This window comes from Curcuma longa, chromosome 8 (genome assembly GCF_044706935.1).
Source record: "Curcuma longa cultivar G26 ecotype Majalengka, Jawa Barat chromosome 8, ITB_CL_G26_1.1, whole genome shotgun sequence".
Classification (NCBI taxonomy): domain Eukaryota; kingdom Viridiplantae; phylum Streptophyta; class Magnoliopsida; order Zingiberales; family Zingiberaceae; genus Curcuma; species Curcuma longa.
In genome coordinates this window covers 6,316,288-6,337,792 of record NC_133868.1, presented here as the reverse complement: position 1 = coordinate 6,337,792, position 21,505 = coordinate 6,316,288, and the positions used below count along the sequence as shown (strand labels likewise).

General features: G+C 39.5%; 2 protein-coding genes across 3 annotated transcripts; one reads left to right on the top strand and one right to left on the bottom strand.

Moving 5' to 3' along the window:
- Positions 1–37: 37 nt before the first annotated feature.
- LOC141833336 (protein SET DOMAIN GROUP 41) lies at positions 38–13,808 on the top strand. Of its 2 annotated transcripts, none has more exons than XM_074720753.1 (6): positions 38–802; positions 917–956; positions 1,031–1,131; positions 2,847–2,945; positions 10,659–12,189; positions 13,401–13,808. In XM_074720753.1, exons 1-5 carry the CDS (start codon positions 74–76, stop codon positions 11,604–11,606), a joined length of 1,917 nt encoding a protein of 638 aa, XP_074576854.1. In that variant the 5' UTR covers positions 38–73; the 3' UTR covers positions 11,607–12,189; positions 13,401–13,808. The 2 variants fall into 2 exon arrangements, with proteins under 2 accessions (XP_074576854.1, XP_074576855.1); XM_074720754.1 differs by lacking the exon at positions 13,401–13,808 and adding an exon at positions 12,508–12,842.
- A 1,308-nt stretch (positions 13,809–15,116) lies between these two features.
- On the bottom strand, positions 15,117–16,734 carry LOC141833337 (protein BYPASS1-LIKE-like). The gene has a single exon (XM_074720755.1). The coding sequence runs from the start codon at positions 16,595–16,597 to the stop codon at positions 15,425–15,427; it is 1,173 nt and encodes a 390-aa protein (XP_074576856.1). The 5' UTR covers positions 16,598–16,734; the 3' UTR covers positions 15,117–15,424.
- Between the last annotated feature and the right edge of the window lie 4,771 nt (positions 16,735–21,505).

The window sequence follows — 21,505 nt, the reverse complement described above, 5'->3', positions numbered from 1 at the left end:
CTGGCGTCACATGCCGTTTCGAGGGCCGCATCGTATCAATAAACGGCACAGCGGAGCTCTGATAACATCGGCAATGGAGATGCAAGCGCGGAAGGAACTAGGGTTGGCGAAGGACCTGATCCCACCCCTCCCGCCGCTCGCCGCTGCCCTCCACAGCCGTTTCTTCTCCTCCCACTGCGCTGGTTGTTTTAGGCCCCTTGAATCCCCCCTCCCCTGCGCCGGCTGTCGGGGTGTCACCCACTATTGTGGCGCCGCCTGCTACGCAGCAGACTTGCCCGCCCACTATTCCAGCGGTGAGTGCCATTTCCTACGCCTCCACCATGAAGGCGACACCTCCGATCTTCGTGCCGCCCTCCGCCTCCTCCACTTCTTGGAGTCCATGGGGCCCCTCCCATCCCCTTCCCTCCCCGGGAACCCGCGCCGGGTTGCTGGATTGCTCGCCAGCGATCTCGATAAGGTACTGGCAGAAGGAGGGGAGCTGGCGGAGAGGATTACGGAGGGAGCCAAGCTGATGTCGGTCGCGAGGGATCGTGATCGATCTCAGGTGATCGGCGGTCAGGAGGCTGTCACGACAGAGGAGGTGCTCTGGGCTGTGATAACTAACGCTGTGGAGGTGTACGTTAACGAGGTCGGCGCACTAGGGGTCGGCGTCTATGGTCCGGGCTTCTCTTGGTTCAACCACAGTTGCATGCCCAACGCCTGCTACAGATTCGAGTTGGCTCAGATTTCCGGTGGATGCGGAACATATGAGCTGGAATCGTTTCTCGTATCGCCTGCTGCAGCTGGACTTGTAACGGAATCGGTAAGTAGGACACTCTCCAATAAAAAAAAAGAAGATGAATTTCTTAGATGATTTGGACTTATTGCATGTTTGTACTGTGTGGTGAGGTTTTGATGGGTTTTATGTTGGTTGCAGTTCAATGCATGGATTTCTGGTGAAAACGGATTGGCCCGCGGTGAATTTGTTGGTTTTTATTTTGCATAAAATATGAAATTTATTTGATTAATTTTGACAGTACACATTATTCAGGATTTTCTAATATTGGGCCGAGAGTAATAGTCAGGAGCATAAAGCTAATACAGAAGGATGAGGAGGTTTGCATCACTTATATTGACTTGCTGGAACCGAAGGTATTAAGTGCTCGTACTTGTTGGCTAGAAACGATAGAAGGTTCTAACTTGATTCTACTTTATTGTTTATTAGTGTCAATCTATTTTCCTAAAAGAGAATGTATATTGGTGCTAGTGTTGTAAATGGTGGTAGGCGGTGGCTGGGTGGTCAATGACCGCCTACTACCTTAGCCGCTTAGGCGGTTGAATTTTTTTATTATTTTTATATATAATATTATAAATAGTCATCATTCTTTATGTAATATATGTAATTAAATGATGTTTATGCATAAATAAGCTTCATGCACTACAAAATAATATATATAAGGTACAAATAACTATATAAATACAACTAACAAGATAATTAATAATGATCATCACCATATTAATATTAAAAAAGTAATATCATTACTTTTACCAAAAATCTAAGTTTAAAATTCAAAATTTCAATCCAACATGGTAATAAGCCAACAACAACTAGATTAAACATAACTAATCTTCTAAATCATCTACACATGCACCATCAACTACATCCATAATCCTCTCATCATCGTATTCAAAATCAACATCTTTTGCATTCTCCTCCTCCAATGTATCTAAATCCTCATCAAGTTCTCTAATGGGGATGCTCCTTGCTCGTCTCCTTGGTTGTAGCACTTCATCCGCTCCCGAGGCCTCCGCCACCATTCTCTAAGTAAGTCTTGAACCTGGCTCGGTGGCGGCAACGGTGGCGGTGGGGACGGTTCCAGGCGCAAAGAAGTGGGTTGTGAGTGACTTGGTGGGTTGGTGGAATTATTTATGTTTTGAAAGAGAGAGAAAGTGTATTAATATATCTTGGATTTTTAAAATTTTGTTGACTTTGACCGTCTCACTAGCCTTGCCTCATCTTTGACGGCCTAAGGCAAATGTGGTGTGGTTAAGGTGGGCGGTTGATGCCCGCCTCCCGCCTAGGTAGCACCTAGGCGGCTGCCATTTAGAACATTGATTGGTGCTGGTACTTGTAAGAAATGATAAAAGGTTCTAATATGACACTTCTTTATTGTTGTTTGATGCTAATCTGTCATTGAAGTATAATGGAAAAAATAATTGTTGTATCTATAATCCAATTTCAAGGATATTCTAATTATTGTTTTGCGCTCCTCATTTGCTTGAAACAGGTTTGGCCAGGTTGACATCTATTTTTATTAAGTTCCTCATCAAGGTTCACCTTTAGTACATCCATTGTACACTCTTATTTTCACATTAACATACACTGCAAGGCATCTTTAATTTAAGCTCCCTGCATCCTTACAGAATTCACCACAGCTCTTATAATGGTATCTTCTTTTCAAATTGATAGTAAATGTTTTGAAGTTGATATATTTTTGTCATAAACAGTTAGGGAACCTGAAAACATTAATGCTCTTTTCAGTATGTATAATGGAACTTTATCTACACGTTATTCTAATTTGTGCTATGAAATAATCTATTTTCTATCTAATAAAAAATTATACTGATGGAGCAAATATTATCTCAAAAACTACACTAAATGCCCTTGAATTTGAATTACTTGTCAAACTATTATTCTACTATATTTGTTCCTTTTTACATGAAACTGTGCAAATGCATGATTGAGGCCAACATTTGAACTGAATTTTCTTCTTTTTTTTCTAAATTTTTTCTTACTCGTACAGTTGTGTACCTTTCTCAATGTAATTTTGCATCTCAGACCAAAAAGCTGACCATTTTGTTTCTAGGTTAGGAGACATGCTGACTTACTGGAAAAATATAGATTTGTTTGCTGTTGTGGGCGATGTAGGGTAGCATCAGAGATGTATATGGATTTTGTTCTGAATGTAAGAAACTGAACTTTTGCAAGGATATTGAACTTTCATTTTGCTTTTCTCTTGTTACTTACATGAGACCAAAAAAAGTTAGCTCATATATCCACCATTACATTAGATGAATTTATTATTTGATCAATCATGGAGTTCAGGAACAGAAACTCTGTGACTACCTCATTATAGTCTGGCATGAAGAACTCCATTAGTTCCTGTACTTGTAATCTTTTTTCTAAATCGTCACAAGTTCATGGCAACTTTAATTCTATACTTTCGTTGTGGATTGTGCATTGCTTGTATATTTATACTTCTATTACCTTTCAGCTTCTTTTTAAATTTTAACTGAGTTTTTGTTTTTGTCCCTTCATCATCTTTACATCTTTACCTAATTATTTTTTCGGCTGCAAGAACTGAATTTAGGTTCTTTAATCTCCAGATTTCTCTATCCTTTTCATTCTTTTTTTTGTGCCTTGTAAGTGTTGTAGAATATATTGTAAATATGGATAGTTTGATTTAGATTTATTTGATTAGATATTATGGGCAGATTTGATTTTATTTTATTTTATTGTTTGTTCATTCCATAAATAAGTAGGGAAGAAGTGCTTAAATAACAATGATCCTCATGTACATATTAAATATCAAGAATTTGAGAAATACAATACCAATTTTTTCTCTTTTTCTCGATAGAATTCTTCATGGTATCAGAGTAGTAATCTGCCATTGAATCTATTATGCCACAAAGGCTACTTCTGGCACAATAACCCATCAGCATCTCTTTCTTCAAAGTGTAGCAAACTCTCGGTGATCACAGTCTTGTTCTTGCCCATTAGCTGCAACAAAAAAATCGAAAGTCATGCAAACTCCTAATGCTCTAGTCGGAGTTGAAGGCTCATATATCACTGGTCACAAACTCAACGGTCTGAATTATCTCCAATGGTCGCAGTCCGTAAGGATATATATCTGCGATAAAGGGGAAAAGGATTTCCTCATCAGCACCTCTGTCGCGCCTTCTCTCGAAGACGCGAAATACAAAATCTGGAATGCTGAGAATCACATGGTGATGTCTTGGTTGATAAATTTGATGACCAACGAAATCAGGGAAAACTTTCTTCTTCACCAATCTGCAAAGGATATATGGGAAGCTGTGAAGGAAACATACATTCGGACAATACACTAGGAATTGTTCGAGGTCGAATTGAATCTTCACGACCTTAAACAAGGTGAACTATCTGTTACACAGTATTTCAACATCCTTTCTTATCATTGGCAGCAAGTTGACATCTTTGATATTCACCAATGGGCTTGTAAAATCGATGCCAAACTCCATCGGAAAATCAATGAGCAGAGGAGGACCTTTAAGTTTCGGTTCGAGTTAAACTCCTCATTGAACAATGTACGCTCATGCATTCTCAGCCTCAAGCCATTGTTGAGCGTGCGTGAGGTGTTTGCTGAAGTCCGTTGTGAGGAAAGCTGACAGAAGATTATGCTCGGACCGACTACTGCCGTTGAAGCTTCAGCACTTGCGACTCATCGATTCAAGCCTCAACTCAACGATGACAGTCACAAGCCTCGACAAAATGATGGAGACAACCAACTGTGGCATGGTCGTCCTTGGTGCGACCATTATCACAAACCTGGGCACACCAATGATAAAGGTTGGGTGATTCACGAGAAGCCACACGACTGGAAGCCCAAGTCAGAGCGCCACGCGCAAGCTCACGTTGCCTACAATTAGCCATCGGCAGCCAACTCCTTCAGCACTGAATAGATTGACTTGCTGATGAAGATGTTGCATGACATACCAAGTAGCGAGAGACATGAGAAGGTTGAGAATCAGGCTCGGTTTTTTTCCCATCACAGGCCCATTGAAAATCAGTCTCAATCTGAAATTTTTGCCCACTGAGGCCTTAAAAGGCTCATTGTTGTCTCAACCCATCTGAAGCCCACTGGTTATTCAATCCACAATAAAGGTATGTCCCCTAATACCTTAAATATAAATAAGTCTCTTGGACAATGGATTATTAACTCGAGTGCATCACATCACTTGACGGGCGATATATCCCTCCATAATTATGTTCCATGTCGAGACAATTCCACTGTTCGTGTTGCAAATGGGTATGTTGCAAAAATCGCCAGTGTTGGTTCTGTAACAATAATGCTAAAAATATAATTGAAAACAGTCCTTCATGTTTCTATATTAGACTGTAGTTTTTTGTCCATAGGAAAGTCGACTCATGATTTAAAGTGTCTTGCTAAATTTTCTTCTAAGCCATGTGAATTTCAGGATACAAAAATAGGGAAGACGATTGGCAATGCTAAATCATGCTCCGGATTCTACGTTTTTCACGGGACTTCGCCTCACTGCGAAAATTTAGCTAGCTATCACTCTACCTCTTGCAACAATAAATATGTCGAAATCATGTTATGACACTATCGTCTTGGTCATCTAAATTTTACTTATCTTACAAAATTGTTTCCAAACTTATTTTTTAATGAAAATGTCAGTTCTTTTCAGTGAAGTTTGTCAACTCACTAAACACAAGTATCCTTGCCAAGCTTAAGTTACAAACCATTTAAACCCTTTTCACTTATTCATAGTGATGTTTGGGGATTATCCTGTATTAAAACTGTTACAAAAAATCATTGGTCCGTTTCATTTGTTGATGATCATACTCGCTTGACTTGGTCGTTTCTAATGAAAGATAAATTTGCAGTGAATTACAAATTTGAACAGTTACATACTATGATTCAAACTTAGTTTCAGACATCTATTCAAACACTTAAAACCGACAATTCCAAGGAATACTTTGCCTTAAATCTTGGTGTTTTTCTATCCTCAAAAGGCATCATCCACCTCAGTTCCTGCCCCAACAAAATGGGATTGCGGAAAACAACAATAGGCATCTTCTCGAGGTAGCTCATGTTAGGACCTTGCGAGCTAGAAGGGGGGGTTGAATAGCTTAAATCGCTTCGTCGTTGAGATTTGGCAGCGGAAACTTTGAAGCGAAATAAGCATGACACACGCACAATGCTAACGCAGATAGTTTTTCTTGGTATCCGCATCTTAATGCGACTAATTCAAGGGCCTTCTCTTAGTGATCTACCTTCACTAAACCTTTTCTTTCTTGAACCAAATCCAAAGGCAGAGAAATCTTCTTGCAACAAGATTACAGAATACATCAGTAAAATGAAGTAAGAAGCTACAATGAGTTACTCGAGTGAGTTGATTTCTTCTTCTTCAAATGTATGCACCAATGAAGGAGGTTGAGCTCAAGATCTTCTCAGCAAGAAGTTAGTACAAAAACATTGGCTTGAGATGGGAGTTCGTTTTTTCAAATTGTCCCTTCTTTGCTTTTATATCAAGGCTTAACTTGAACTGAGCTGCAAGCTTTATTTCATACATCAGTCGATTAATATGATCTTTAACAATGGTCCATGCCGTTGTCCAACGACTTTTAAATCTTCTGAAATCTGTCTAATTTTGTCGATAATTTGAACATCAGTTGATTGATAATAATCATTAATCGACTGATAGAAATTAGTCGAATCCCACAATCGGATCGACCTGCTTCTATTCGATTTCTGATCGACATCAATAGATTGATACAACTATCAATTGATTGATGCTATTAGTTGAATCTAATAGTTGAATTCGATTTGCTTCTGTTCGATTTCTGATCGACATCAGTCGATTGATGTCTACTATCAATCGATTGATGTTATCAGTCGAATTGAACAACCGAATCGAGCTTCTGTTCAATTTCTGATCAACATCAATCGATTGATTTCCACCATTAATTGATTGATTCATCAGTTGAATCGAGCAATCACATTCGACTTGCTTCAGTTCAATTCCCGATTGATATCAGTCAATTGATGTCATCAATCGACTGATACTTCGATCCAAACCCTTTCTTTTGTTTTCCAAAGTATCAATTGATTGATTCTCTTCTAAACCCTTCTAAGAGTTGAATTCACCTAAACTTCTCTATCCTCGTTCCTAAGTATTTGATGCTAGATGAACCTCCTGTTCTTTGAACTTTCGTGCTTGGAGCTTCCTTGTCTCCGGATCTTCATTCACCTTACATTCGATCTGCGATTTGCTTGGATTTTTTCTTTTTATCAAGAATCCGGTCTTGACCTTTTTGGACTTTTCATACCTTGCATCCGGTCTTCCGATTTGCACGGATTTTCTCTTGCCAAGAATCCGATCTTCGACCTTCTTGGACTTTCCTTGTCTTGCATCCAGTCTCCAACCTACGAGGACTTTTCCCCACACACATGACACACAAGTGAGATCTCATTTCATTAGTCTTAATTTAAATGTTATCAAACATCAAAATTATATTTCTTGGGCATGATCAGAGTTTGAAATTTCGAGCCGTATCGCGCGATACCGATGAAATTTTTCGTTCCACCGATGGACCGGCACTAGCACAGCACCAACATAGTTGTTCCGGCCGGAAGACGGCTTCGGAGGCGTCGCCCGAGCGCGACGACGCCACCGGAGGCGTCGCTCGGGCCGGCGACGCCATCGGGCGTCGCTCGGGCTTGACGACGCCTCCGCGCGTGGGCCACGCACGACAGGGCGCATCGCGAGCGTTTTTTTTTGGATTTTTTAAACTTAGGATTTAATTAAGATTTTAATAATCAATTCCTAGTTATAGTTGGGGATAATTTAAATAGGCCTTATTAAAATCCATAAAATTATCATATTATTTTTTAAAAATATTTTATTTTTATTTTTAAATATTTACATTAAAATTTTATTTTAATTAATATATTTTATATTTTAAACATATCAAAACTATACCGGCATGGTACGATACAGTACCGAAACTGTATTGTTCCGGAACCAAAACCTCGGCACGGCTCGATATTTTAAACTTTGGGTATGATTGCATGAACAATCTCCTCATTTTGATGCTTGACAAACCATTTATGTTTAGACTCTCTTTTGACAATAAGATAAGAAATCATTCATGTAATTTTAAGAGAATTCTAAATTTTCACCTACTACATGAATGTCTTATATGATATACGATACAAACATCATAATACGCGTGATTTCAATCCTACCACATTAATGTCATATATGATATACGATACAAAAATCATAATACGCGCGATTTTAATACTACCACGTGAATGTCATATGAGACAAATGTCATAATACACATGATTTCTCCCCCTTTGTCAAATATAAAAAAGAATTTAACATGATGAGTATAATTGACAAAAGGAGGAGTTATGAGGGCAACCTCCCCCTTGACTCATGCCATTGACAAAATTTGATATAAAAGATCTCGGGAATCCAAAATTCTTCCTTGCATGGAACTGGCTCGATCTAAATACAAAATATTCCTATCATAATAGGAATACACGTTGGACCTACTAAAGAAATAAGCATGTTTGGGTGCAAGCCTGTCGATACTCCGATGGATGTTTCCAACAAAATTGGCTTTGGAAAGGATCATGCACTAGTAGACAGAGGGAGATATCAATGACTTGTAGGACGCCTCATCTATCTATCCCACACACAGCCTGATATCGGATTTCCCGTCTGTGTGATAAGTCAATTTATGAATAGTCCTACAAAAGAACACATGAATGTTGTCTATAGAATCTTGAGATACCTCAAGAATACCCTAGCAAAGGGTTACTATGTCGAAAGAATAAAGATCAAGGTATACATGTATATTCAGATGCAGATTGGACTGGGGATTTTACAAATAGACGATCGACCTCGGACTAATGTACATATGTCTGGGGTAATTTGGTAACATGGAGAAGTAAAAAGCAGTCTGTGGTTGCAAGAAGCATTGCTGAAGTGGATTTTAGAGCTCTTGCACTTAGATTTTGTGAAGGAATATGGATTCGCAGAATCCTAAAAGAACTCGGAATAATCACAGTTAAAGTTGTCAATCTACAATGCGACAATTTAGCAACCATCAACGTTGCAAAGATTCCTGTTCACCTGACAAATACTTCATTTTAGAAAACATGGCGAAGGGATCTGTGGAACTCTCGTATATTCCTTCATGATATCAAATCGCAGACATACTTACAAAAGCTTTCCCAAGGATCAATTTCAAAGAACTATGTGACAAGTTCGGCATGTACAATATGTACATCCCAACTTGGGGGGGGGGGGGGGGGGTGTTGTAGAATATATTGTAAATATAAATAGTTTAATTTAGATTGTTTTGATTAGATATTATGGGCAAATTTGATTTGATTTGATTGTATTTCATTCCATAAATAAGTAGGGAAAAAGTGTATAAATAGCAATGATCCTCATGTACATATTAAATATCAAGAATTTAAGAAATACAATACTAGTTCTTTCTCTTTCTCTTGGCAGAATTCTTCAGTAAATGTTAATTTAACTTCATCAGTTATGAGGCTATTGAGTGGGCCACTCTTGAGCTTGGTATCTGATTCTATAATATTTGGAGTCTTAAAATTTTTGAAAATTTTATCTGAAATGTTAAATTTATTTAGTGTTTCACAAGCAGGAGCAAATTCATTAGCTTTAGAGTGCCTAGTTGTGTAGTAACTCTAGTGCACTATGATATGGACAGTGACCATTCCTCTTCATAAGGTTCCAGTGCCTCCTACCCTTTGCAAGACTACTATCTAGATACCTATAAGGAACCAACTGGGCAAGATTGCTTTTGCACCCTTTCATAAGGGGCACCGCCACTTTTCCTTCTTGACAAGACTATAAGGTTCGCTCTCAAAATGGTGTATACCTTGATGCATGCTACAGCCTAGATTAATAAATTATAAGAATGACCTTAACATTGATGGCACTTTGGATGTAGGTTTTCTCTGCAATTGTTAATTCTTCTCTCATTTTTAGCCACTACAGACTTCCGACACTCCTAAGATGAGTTCTTTATTTTCTGATATTCTGGATGACTAGGCAGGAAGTTTTAGAAAATCTAGCCACTTTTTCCTGTGAGGTCATAAGTGCAAAATCATTTCTGATTTCAAACTTATGTTTCCTTGTTTGATTTTACTTTTTGGGTACTATATCCATCTTTCCTGGGATTAGACCTGTTCCTCTTGGTTATACTATTGATGCTCCTCATAGAGGAACTTAATAATAGAAGCTTTAAGCATGTGTTCTTCTGGTTGTAGAAAGAATAACTTACATATACCATACCTAAATTTGAAATCATGGTGATAACGATGAAACTTCAACCACAACAGACCCACATTTGCGCCCATTTAACTTGCACAATATAAGATTTTAATTTTGGTGTTGGATGAGCTTTGATTTGTGACATCATGATCATTGATCAAACTTTTAAAGAGATGTTAAGAGGGACAAATTGAATTGCAATTACTTGGAACAGTTTACTAAAACTTGTTCTAGATTATTTATGAGAGCGATCAGCATGTTTGAAAATATCCAGAAATGCCATTTGTTAATCTTCAAGAGAAGCTAGTCCCTAAATATAATACCACTTGATAAACAAGCAATAGTATAAGTTAGTTAAACGTGGTCAGAATAAATGGATTCATGTTACTTGTCGGCATTGTGGCTATTAGAAGCATGCTTGGATCAAATTTATATATTTTCTCACACAAATACTAGATTTTCTCATATCTGTGAACCTTAATTTATAAACATGAACTACTTGGCAACTGTTGCTGAATATCTAATTCAACACCTATAATTTATTGAAATATAAACACATAAGATTGACTTCAGATTAGTGTGATGCTAGGGAATTGAGCTTTAACAACTATAGCAATGGCACGTATCCCAATTGTGAAGAGCTTGCTGATTTATTCGACCAAGCTATGGATGAGTACAGATTACATGAGAATCCTGAAGCTTGCTGTAAGAAGCTTGAAAGCATGCTTTACAGAAGCTCTGTGGACCAAGAGTCTCAATCTGGAGAGAAATTCAAATTACATCCCCTTCATCATCTTTCACTCAACGGCTACATCACACTTGCTTCTGCATATCGTGCACGGGTGTTTGATCTTCTTGCTGTCTCTATGGATGAAAGCAATAATACTGAGTGCCTCAAGGCGGACAGAGCTGCCGTGTCATACACTTTGCTGCTTGCTGGAGCTGTCCATCACTTGTTCTTGTCTGAACCATCCCTAATAGCAGTCACTGCACATTTCCTTATAAATGCAGCTGAATCTATCCTTGTGCTTCTTAGAGTTCCAGAATGGTCTTTAGATAAAAAACTTTGCAAGTCAGAGATTGACTTGGTTATACGTCACTATCCGAACGGCATGATGGAATTTTCATTGGATAAGTGCAGGGATGCATCAATGAGGTTTCTCGGATCGGTTTCACAAATCTTATTCAAAACTTGGCCTTTCCTTACTCAAGATTTAACAAACTTGAAAAATATTGACAACCCAGTAAATTTTAATTGGCTCGGGTCTAAAGTGTTAAATCCTCAGTGTTTAGCTAATCATAGAGAGTTACCTGACTTCACTGAGAAAGAATGTGTTGAAGATAGATATCTTGGGCATAGATTGATCAAAGACCAAAACACGTGCTTATTTCAGCTAGCTCTTCATTGCTTCATTTATGGTAGATATCTAGCGAGCATATGCTATGGACCAGAATGCTATTTGGTACATCATGCAGAAAATATACTTCATGGTCTTTGTGAACGCCTTTTGAGCAAACACAGCTAGTATCTTTCACAATGTCTATTGGTTTAATTCTCAACTGAAGATGTTACAACAGTGTGATTCAAACTGGCATTCCACATTCCTTTTCTTTATGTACATATCTGGGCTGATTTCCATTTTATGCTCTAATCCAAATCTGAAGAAGTGAGGATGACAGTCAATGATCTGGTGGTTCATTCAGAGATAATATGTTTTTCTGTACATTTCATTGCTTCTGATCAATGATTCTGCTTTCAATCTAATGCACCCTTTTGGTGTTCCTTACTAACTCACTTCTCTCAGAATCTATAAGATGGATATGCTACAGAAATGACTGGGCTTTGCTAGTCTAATTGATGAAGTATGACCATCCTGATGGCATTTGTCACTTTTGTGGCCTTTATTTATTTGCTCCACTCCGCTCCACTCCCATTTTGACTGGAATAAGTTCAAGTCCATAAGCTTGATAGGTCAACTAATGCTCCAGCTTAACTTTTTGGGTCCAAATCAGGCAATTATGTTGTGCTCAAGGATACATCTGTATGATGAATCACTCTCATTTTGGCTGTAAGAACAAGAGGCTTTGTGCTTGCTTCTCATAAGAAGGGTACGTGTCATTCATTTCATTTTCAAAAATTTCTTGAGGATATGTAGGTTACATTGGTTGTTATTAAAAGAAGTTCAATTTTATTCATCCCAGCTAGAGAAAATTGCATGTAGTGATTATCAGTACTTTCTCACTGTATATCACTAAGTAAATCACTCTTGGACTTTATGGATTGTATATTGATGTTCCTTGGAAAGGGAGTGAGTTTGATTGTCATTCTGCAGTCTGTGTATTCTTATATTTGAACTCTAATGATCTTTGTTTATCATTTCTTAAAATAATCCTACTAATGATAGATCCACTGGTTTGTTTTACCAGGTTGTTCCAGTCCAGATTCATGTTGTTGAACACCTTGGTTCTTATCTTCCAATATCAATCCTCTACAGCTTCTGACTTCACAAAAATTTGTATGTGGCCTTCATAAGGGATGATTTTCAATCTTTTCAGAATAGGACTGGTATAATTCATCTGGTCCAAGTTCTGATCCACTTAGGCTTAAAAGTCCATTTTGGATAAATCAGTCAAAATTAGTTATAGATCTAATCTCAATGTAAATACTGTACTTTCTATTTTCATTATATAACCTATTAGTTTAAGTTTATTATTCTATCATTTGATTTTTCAGAGCATGAGTTGTTATCCAAATAGAAAAATCTGGGCAGAAATGTCTAAATCCCTATTTCCTTGTTAGCTATACAGTCTAGTTTCAATATCTAAATAATTTTAAATAAAAGTGTTCGTCAGATTAAATTTTGATGGTTTATCTCAAAACAAGATAATCAATGTTTGAATCCTTCCAGTTAGTTGATGTGTTATGCAGATCGACTCACGTAGGGAATTTTATTTGTTTGAGTACAAAGATGTAAATTGACCTCTTTCCTAATAGCTACTTTAATGAAATGGTTATTCAATTAAATTCAGCTTACATGGTTTTACACTTGTTTAGTTCTGGATTATGAATAGTTATATATTGATATGAATGTCTTATTTGCTTGCCTTTTCGATTTATATATTATGTCAATTTATTATAATGTGAATCTGTATCTTTTTTGTGTTGACCACTCCACAGACTTTCAAATCAACTTTATTCCAAAGAAAAAGTCTCTCCTCACAAGCTGTCAGCTGATCGTTGCACTAGCTAGCTTGGCTTCGCCCATGGCACTCCTTCCTAGTTTCTTCTAACAATAACATTCTTGGCTTTCTTTCTCCAGGTCATGAACAACAATAGCAGAGCCGATGAACCTGCTGACAGCTTCACTGCTCTGCCACTGGAGCAGTCAGATTTTGTGAAACAGAAACCATAGGACACCACTACCGCTTTGTGGGTGCACTCAATTAAACGTCGCACTGAAATCTTGTTCATAGTTGGATCCTCGTCTTTTATTCTTGATCATCTGTCAACTATGGAATAACACTTGTACTTTTGTTTTGGTCGAGGCTGAACATTATCCCTAACTGATGCTTGAGGTTGAATACACTCCATGAAGTTAGTTCAGGAAAGGTCGAGGCTAACATCGATGGGGAGCTGTAGATTGTCGTGGGTGTCTGAGGGCTGGCAACAAACTTATGAGATGATCTGGTTCATCTTAGTCGAATCAATAGATCCAGCGGGTCTGGCAACAAACTTATTCAACATCAATATATCCATTAAATTTACTATTTCTATACTTTTTTGGATTTTTTTAGGAAAATTATTTTTCTTTTGATGATATCTTTATGCCATGATCTTTATTGCTCTGTTTACTCCGAGGTGTGGATTGAAAAAGGAAAGGAATCCTTATAGAAGCTAAGGAAGAGAAAGGAAAATAAAATCAAGGGATGAGTAACCAATCACCGCAGAAAGCAAGACGGAAACCATCGAAGGAAAAAATAAACAACGCGAGTGGTTGCATAGGGCCACCTTGTGCGAGCAGTCAGCCGTGCCACCTTGTGTAAGCGGTTGCGTAGGGAATGGCCGATCAAGGCCGCCTTGTGCAAGCAGCTGCGTAGGGCCGCGTGGCAATGAGGTCGGTGTATTTTATGTTGTTCTCGAGACAGGTGTAAGTCGAGAAGTTATAATTAAGGGTTCTGGCCCCAACGGTGGCAATCCAGGGGGTGAGGCATATAAGAGAAATTTTTGAAGGTATTAGAACACCATATGCCATACCATTGTAATAATTTGTGATTAAAGGGGTCTACAAATGTGGGCAATAATAGTCGACCGTTGCAGAAGAAGAATCTCGATGAGCACCATTACACAATAAGAGCAATAAAAGAACGGCGACCATCAAGGGATGGAAAAAGCTAACTTCTGCAAAATCATCACCATTTCACTACACCTCTATTTTTTTCTCGAATTTTTATTTAAGCATCAGAAGGACAACATCAGACAGATGCCCTCTTACTACATATCAGCCTTTTCAAGAAAATTACCCAATGAATCATGAAAATTACTGTATCATATAGATTATAGAATATACAATCAATATATAATAAATAATCTCAAAAGGAGAATTTTTATCCATTAAGTCTTAACTCCTTTTTTTTTTAATTTCTATCCTACTGTGCTTTATTTAAACAATATTTAACTACTACGCGGGTAGGAGCAGGTGGAAAGTCAAGCCAATGTAGAGTTCACATTGCCACCATGTTGATGACCTTTTTCTCAATTGACCATATCAAAGTCGCCTACCAAACCTAAAGAGAGTGTTTGGTAATCTGGTGTAAACTACTTTAGCTAAGCATTAGCGAACCACAAGAAGCCATATTTTAAGCATTCAAACATGCTACTCACTGTTGAAAATACTGAAAATGATCCACTGACAGCTTGCTACAAATGTCACTAAGAAAACAACCCTTCCTATGTAGTGAAATTATTGACAATGTTTGCAAATCGCTTGTCATTCTTACTTAGCTAATCAAGGACAGAACCACACGCACAGTGCCCAGAAGTAAACAATCATTCGACATATTACAAAGACTGGAAAGTTTACAGAGGGCGTACTGCCTATATCACAGCAAAACATGCATACAAAGACATAAAAAGTAAAAAAGAGATAGCAATGGATCATCATCAGATCCACAAACTTGAATTTCTTTCACAGAATGATACAAGACATTACCTGCTGATTTAATTGTGGAAGAAAACATTCCATCCATCTCTTAATTCTTCCTTTCCAGGCGGTTTGTCACTGGCCATGCAGCTCGGCAACCCGAATCTAAGAAGACTATATTCATATAACATCAACGAGACAACTCAATCAGAAATCTTCAAGCAATCCAATCCCTCAGTGCGGCTTCGTACGATGCGAAGGAAAACTTCTCTGACTTGCCGTTCCAATGGATCGAGACCTTCCTTTATAGTTTCGTAGATTTGGGCCAGCTCCTGCATCTGCTGCCTCACCTCCATCTCCTTCTCCTCTGACAAAGGAAGTTGGGCGACATCTATCACTTCCATCAAGTGGTGAACGCACTTCTCGATCAGGTGAATTTCCTTCAACAGGCCAGGAGAATTCTTCCGCTCCTTCTTCTTGGACTCCTCTACTATTTTCTCATGGAGGGTCAAGAAAGGGGGCGCCCACAGGTAGGCCCGAGGAATGGAGAAGTGGATCTGTAGGCCGCGGTCCTGGCAGGGGATCGCCGCCACCAGAGACCACATCACGAAGGTGAGGACCGAGTTCATCGTGTAAACAGGCACGACGAATCCAGCGGTTTCAGCCACCTCGTGGGTACGAGGCGCGGATATGTTGTTTGCAATGGCTTGCAGTTGTCGCGCCGCGGACCATGAACGAGAGACGCTCCAGGACAGGGAGCGGAAGTGCGAGCGGCGGCCGCCAGGCCCGCCGCTTGACGAATAAGAGGAGCCTCCGTTGCGGCCGAAGGAACGGTTGCGGTGGGAAACAACGCAGCCCGAGTCCTTCTCGTCGAGCATGAGGATCGCGATGTCGCATAGCGCTTTTTTGGCCCGGCGAAGCTGTCCCTCCCCGAATTCTCGCTGCTGGGGGTCGAGGGCCACGAGCACGATCTCGATGTGCTTCCGCCACTGTCGCACCTGCTCGATGCCTTCGCGCACGGCGTTGCAAATGTCGAGCGCTTTCACGGCGCGCTCAAAGAAGTCGGAAACCAGGCGATCGATCATGGCCGGCGGACGACGGTGGCCTCCTAGAATCACCCTGAATTCCTCTTGGCACACGAGGAATGTGTCCAGAAGCCTCCGCAACCAGGAAATGGATAGTATCTCGTCGTCTCCACCTGCGAGGTCGTTAAAGAGGTCCGCTACCTGCTGCTGAAAAGCGTCGAGCTCCCGCTGCTCGCCAGCATCGGTGTGGCGGCGATCCATCGGATTGGCGGAGTGATCGCGACGGAGGCTCAGGAGCGTGCGGCCCGCCAGGGCGAAGGGGGCCGAGCCATGGAAGTCCGCGGCGGGCATCGTCACACCGCCAAATCCCCACGCACCAAGGCGAAGCGCATCCCCCAAACCCCAATCTCGATCGCAATCGGAGGGCAAATAAATGCGAGGAAAGAGCGAACCGAATCACCGATAGACGGAGGAAGGGGAGGTCGACAATGGCGGATGCCCTAGAAACCCTATCGCTCCTCTTTTATTGCCATTGGAAACGGACTCGTCCCCTCCTCTCCGGGACCCACACAAAGTTACCCCTTTCAGTAATTCTCAACTATATTTCTAAGGTGAAAAAAGCGGGTCACGATGCCGTCTGTTATCCTAAAAGAGCTGAGACGCCATCGTTACACGTGGCACGTAGCAGCATCACCGCACGCATACGCTTTCTATGCGCTGGTCATCGTGCGGCCGCGCTCAATCTACGTTCGGCGAGGTTGACTTGGACAGCAGCTTGTGCATTACCTACTTCGCACTTTACCCTCCTGCCATTGGAGGGTATTTAAGACATTCGCGGCGGAGCTCGGGGAAAAAGAATTAGGCACGGACGACGGGTGACGGACGGGTCCACGTCATGCTATTTAGTAGTGAGATCTCCTCGATCTGGATTTGCCGTTTTTACACACGATATTTATAAATATTTAGGTAGCGTTTGGTTACCGCATTTTCCGTTTTCATTTTCTATTTTCCAGAAAATGAAAACGGAAAACGCGTTTGTTATACGTTTTTGTTTTTATTTTCTGGAAAATAGAAATCCATTTTCTACGAAAACAGAAAACGGCTTTTTATCGTTTTCCAAACCTCCCTTTTAAAATCAGAAAATGGGAAAACGCGGCGTTTTCCATTTCGCCCGACCTTCTTCTCCCTCACCCCTCCTCCACTTCGCCCGCCTCTCCCTATCTCCCCTCTCCTTCGGCCCTATCTCCACCCCATTCTTCGCCGTCACCGCCGATACCCTCCTCTGGATTCCTCGCCGCGCTGGATGTGAGCGGATCAGCGCCGCCCGAGCCCGGCGACTCCTCGAGGCGCGGTCGTTCCAAGTGCGAGAGATGGCGGCGGAGGCGCTTGCCGGCGTGCTCTCGGTCCACAAGAACCGGAAACGCTTCGTGAAAGAGGAAGAGAACCTGAACCGTCTGCTCCGGCTGCTGAACCCGGAGGAAAAGTCGGCCACCAAGCGGTTCCTGGTGGCGGCGCTCGTGACTCTGACCGACAGCGCCACAGTTCGGCGCAGGATCGCCGCGTCGGGCTGCGTCGAGCACCTGGAGAAGCTGGCAGAGACGGACGTGGCGGAGGCCAAGAAGCTCATCAAGAAGCTGTCCTCGGCCAACAGATTCACAGCCATCTTCGCCGGAATTTGGGGCTCCTGAATTCTAACTCTTCTCCATCTTCCTAACTACTCCACCGGCGGCGGCGCGCAGGCTCGGCAACGCCTCCGCGCGCGGCCTCGCAAGTGATTTTGAGCGAATTTTTTTTTTTTAACTTAGGCTTTAATCAAATTTTAATAATTAACTCCTAACTATAGTTGGGATAGTTTAAAATTAATAGAAACAATTAACTCTAGATTATCGAACCAAGTTAATTCTAGATTACCAAACCAAACGTATTTTCCAATTTTCTTTTCTAGAAAACAGAAAACAGTATATCATACCAAACGCATTTTCTGTTTTCTGAAAACTAGATCAGAAAATGGAAAACTGGAAATAGAAAATGGAAAACAGAAAATGGAAAATATTTTCCAAACCAAACGCCCCCTTAGTTTTTTTAGCAGCCGCACGTCTACCCAATTCCGCACCCGTCTCGCTTCATGGGACCCTCGTCACAAGAGCACGTGCCGAGAGGTCATGAATCCCAGATCTGGACCGTAGGATCAAGGCGTCTGCAGGGATCGGACGGGCTTGATCGCGAAGACATTGATGCTGTCGGCCTCGAGAAGTCGAGCGGGTTGAAGTTTTCGTTCGTGCGTTGACGATGGCCGACTGCGGACATGTTTTTTTGTTTTTATATTGCAGAGGATGAAGATGAGAATGAGAGGGAAAGGCAACTAAAATATCGCCAGTTCGGTCAAAGCGCATGGCTCGTCTCAAATCCAGCCATCAGGTTTGACTTTGACTTCCATTGATTTTTATCAGGTTTCTTGAGAAAGAGTCATATTTCATTGGTCAAAGAGTGATAATAAAATGATAGCTTATGGCATAATTCAACTTCCAACAATAACTTGGAAATCTTTCCACGGACAAGACTGCTTGATCAATTAGTGAAAAAAATGATGGCTTATGGCACAATCCTTGAAGGATTTAGCAAAAAAAAAAAAAAAAAACCGGGGGAATAGCTGACAAATGGAGACAGCAACTTGGAAGTCGGCAGGTCTAGCAATTTAAATAATTATATATTTTAAAATTATTTCAAATTTTTTAATATCTTTTTGAAGTAAAGATCTAATCATTTAAAGATTTTTTTTAATTCTAAAGAAAAAAGTGTCTATATATATATATATGTGAATTTTTTTTAAAAAAAGAATGATAATATAGATTAAAAAAAGGGCGACAAGTCCAACCTTACTAATTTAGGGTAGGACAGTTAAAAATCCTAATTACGCTATTAATTATCAATGCCATCCTAGTTGAGTTAGATTGTCACATTTAACATCACGAGGGCCACTAGCGGGCTCAGCCCGGCCCAATAAAAGAATAACTAGGAAAAATTAAGTGGGCCGATTTCCACACGCTGGAATTTTTTCAGAACTGACGACCACACTCAAATTGTGAGCAACATTTTTTTCTATTTATTTATTTATTTTTGTTTTTTCATGTTTGATGTATATTTTGAACGTGATGGCTCATGAAATGTAAATATGTTATTTCTCGAAAAACAAAATCATATGAGAGGGGAGAGAAATAGAGAGTAGTGAAGGAGTGGTGAGTTGTTTTCATGACCCAAGCGTGGATTTGAAGTTGCACTATGCTGTGTCTCAAATTTGATTTCGTGGGTTGGCCACTGATCACACAAATTGCCTATTATCATTACACTTGATTTGATGTACCACCATCGTTTGTTCTTTTTTTATATATATCCGATATCCAATTTACATTGATTAATATCGCTTCTGATTGACATTCCAACGTCACTAATTGTTCGAACATTGTTTGTTCATTCTCATACTTCCACTAGGTGGCTAATGAGGAGATATTTTCATAGCCAAAGCAATATTTATGGACTCAGTTAGAGTGTTCAGTGAGGATCTCTTTATATGAAGAGGAGGGATTTTGATTTCAGAACTTCAACAATAAATTTCAAGGTCATTAATAAGTCGATAATCTTGCAATTTGTAAGCTCCTTCTTCGAAGAAAAAAAATGACGAACATTCACAGTGAAATAAAAAGAATAACATATCTTTCTACTAAAGTTGATTACTTCTCAGTGAAAGGGAAAAAAAATGAAGAAGCAAATTAATCAAGGCAAATTGTGGTTGCTTTGAGAGTTCAGTTGAGAGCGCATTGAAGAATGCTCAAGCAATAAAAGTGCACTTGTGCTTTTCATTATCTATCCATAATTTGATCATAGAAATACTTTTCACTGACCATTATTCGATATTAACTATAATTAAAACCTTTTTCTTTATATGTTGAACTAAAGTAGACTAATCAATTAGTGTTTTTTTCCTTTTCAAAGATGTTGGACAATGCTAGTGGGTGGAAGAGAACAATGCCAATGAGTTATTTGTTTAACGGTTGCTCCTTAATGGTCAAGAGCAAATTACTTAATCAAAGGTTGGTGCTTAACTATGATAAGTCAATTTTCAAGCATGGCCTTCATTCTACTTTCTTATAAACCTAGGAGCTTCTCTAGTTTTTAATTACCTTTCTTGAATGGATAATTTTGACAAATCAAAGCAAAAACCACTAGCTCCATCCACTTTTTTTTAAAAAAAAATTTCCACTTTAGGAACGGAAAATGACTAAACGAGCATTATTAGGACATGATGATGATGATGATAATGATGATGCTGATGATGATGATGATGATGATGAGCTAGAAAAAGACTTGTCTTTAAAACTAGATCAATAAAAAGATAGGATCAATTAGCAAATCCCAAATTATACATGTGAGAACTTTCATTTGGGTTGTTAGTTTGTTTAAATTTTGGGGTTTAACATTCCATCATATTGATAACTCACTAGTTGAAATACTAGATCCTTGATTCTTTTATTGATTCGTAAGCGACTTAATCACATCTCTTGTATGAATATGTAAGATTCTCTCAAGACTTATATCTCAAATGTAAAATAATTAAATTGTGCTTATAGAATTGATTCCTATTGTAAGTTACTTCCACAAAATTCTCGCCTTCTATATATAGCATCGCGGATGATAATTTACATGTGAGCAAATGAATATAAAATATAACTTAAGTAGAAATATCCAAAAAAAATGTTGGTGGTGGATTGTAGAAGATGAAAGTTATTCCATAAAGTGCACTTGTCACCATGTTGTGCTTATCTAGTGTGTGTGTTTTGTCTTTATTTCAAGGCAATAAAATAGTTATTTTGGACTCGTTCGCAAAAGCTAGACGTGCCCTAATGGAGATATATAGAATTGTTCTTCCTATTTCTTTTTAGGGTTTCAAGAGCATTATGATCAACAAGTGTGCTCCTAGTGCTTCAATGGGAATATATGCAATAGGGATGGCACAAGGAACAATGTGACCTCATGGCAATGACATTTAATTTATACCTTTTTTCTGTGGCCAAAAGGTTATTTAAGGTAATTTTCATAAGCCTTTTTTCATCATGTCGAGTTCATGAACAAATCTCTGAAGAATATAAACAAGAAATTAAAATTTCAGGATAACTCTCTCAATCAACAATTGTCTATAACACGAGTTTACATATACGCCATGCACTACAGTCTTTTCAGTGCACTAGGGTTCCTCACTCCATC

Bases quoted from the DNA above. Each gene is read 5' to 3' on its own strand.
- LOC141833336 (XM_074720753.1), top strand. From the start codon at position 74: ATGGAGATGCAAGCGCGGAAGGAACTAGGGTTGGCGAAGGACCTGATC. The intron at 803-916 runs GTAAGTAGGACA...TGTTGGTTGCAG, and splicing joins CTGGACTTGTAACGGAATCG to TTCAATGCATGGATTTCTGG. The intron at 1,132-2,846 runs GTATTAAGTGCT...TTTTGTTTCTAG, and splicing joins TTGACTTGCTGGAACCGAAG to GTTAGGAGACATGCTGACTT.
- LOC141833337 (XM_074720755.1), bottom strand. From the start codon at position 16,597: ATGCCCGCCGCGGACTTCCATGGCTCGGCCCCCTTCGCCCTGGCGGGC.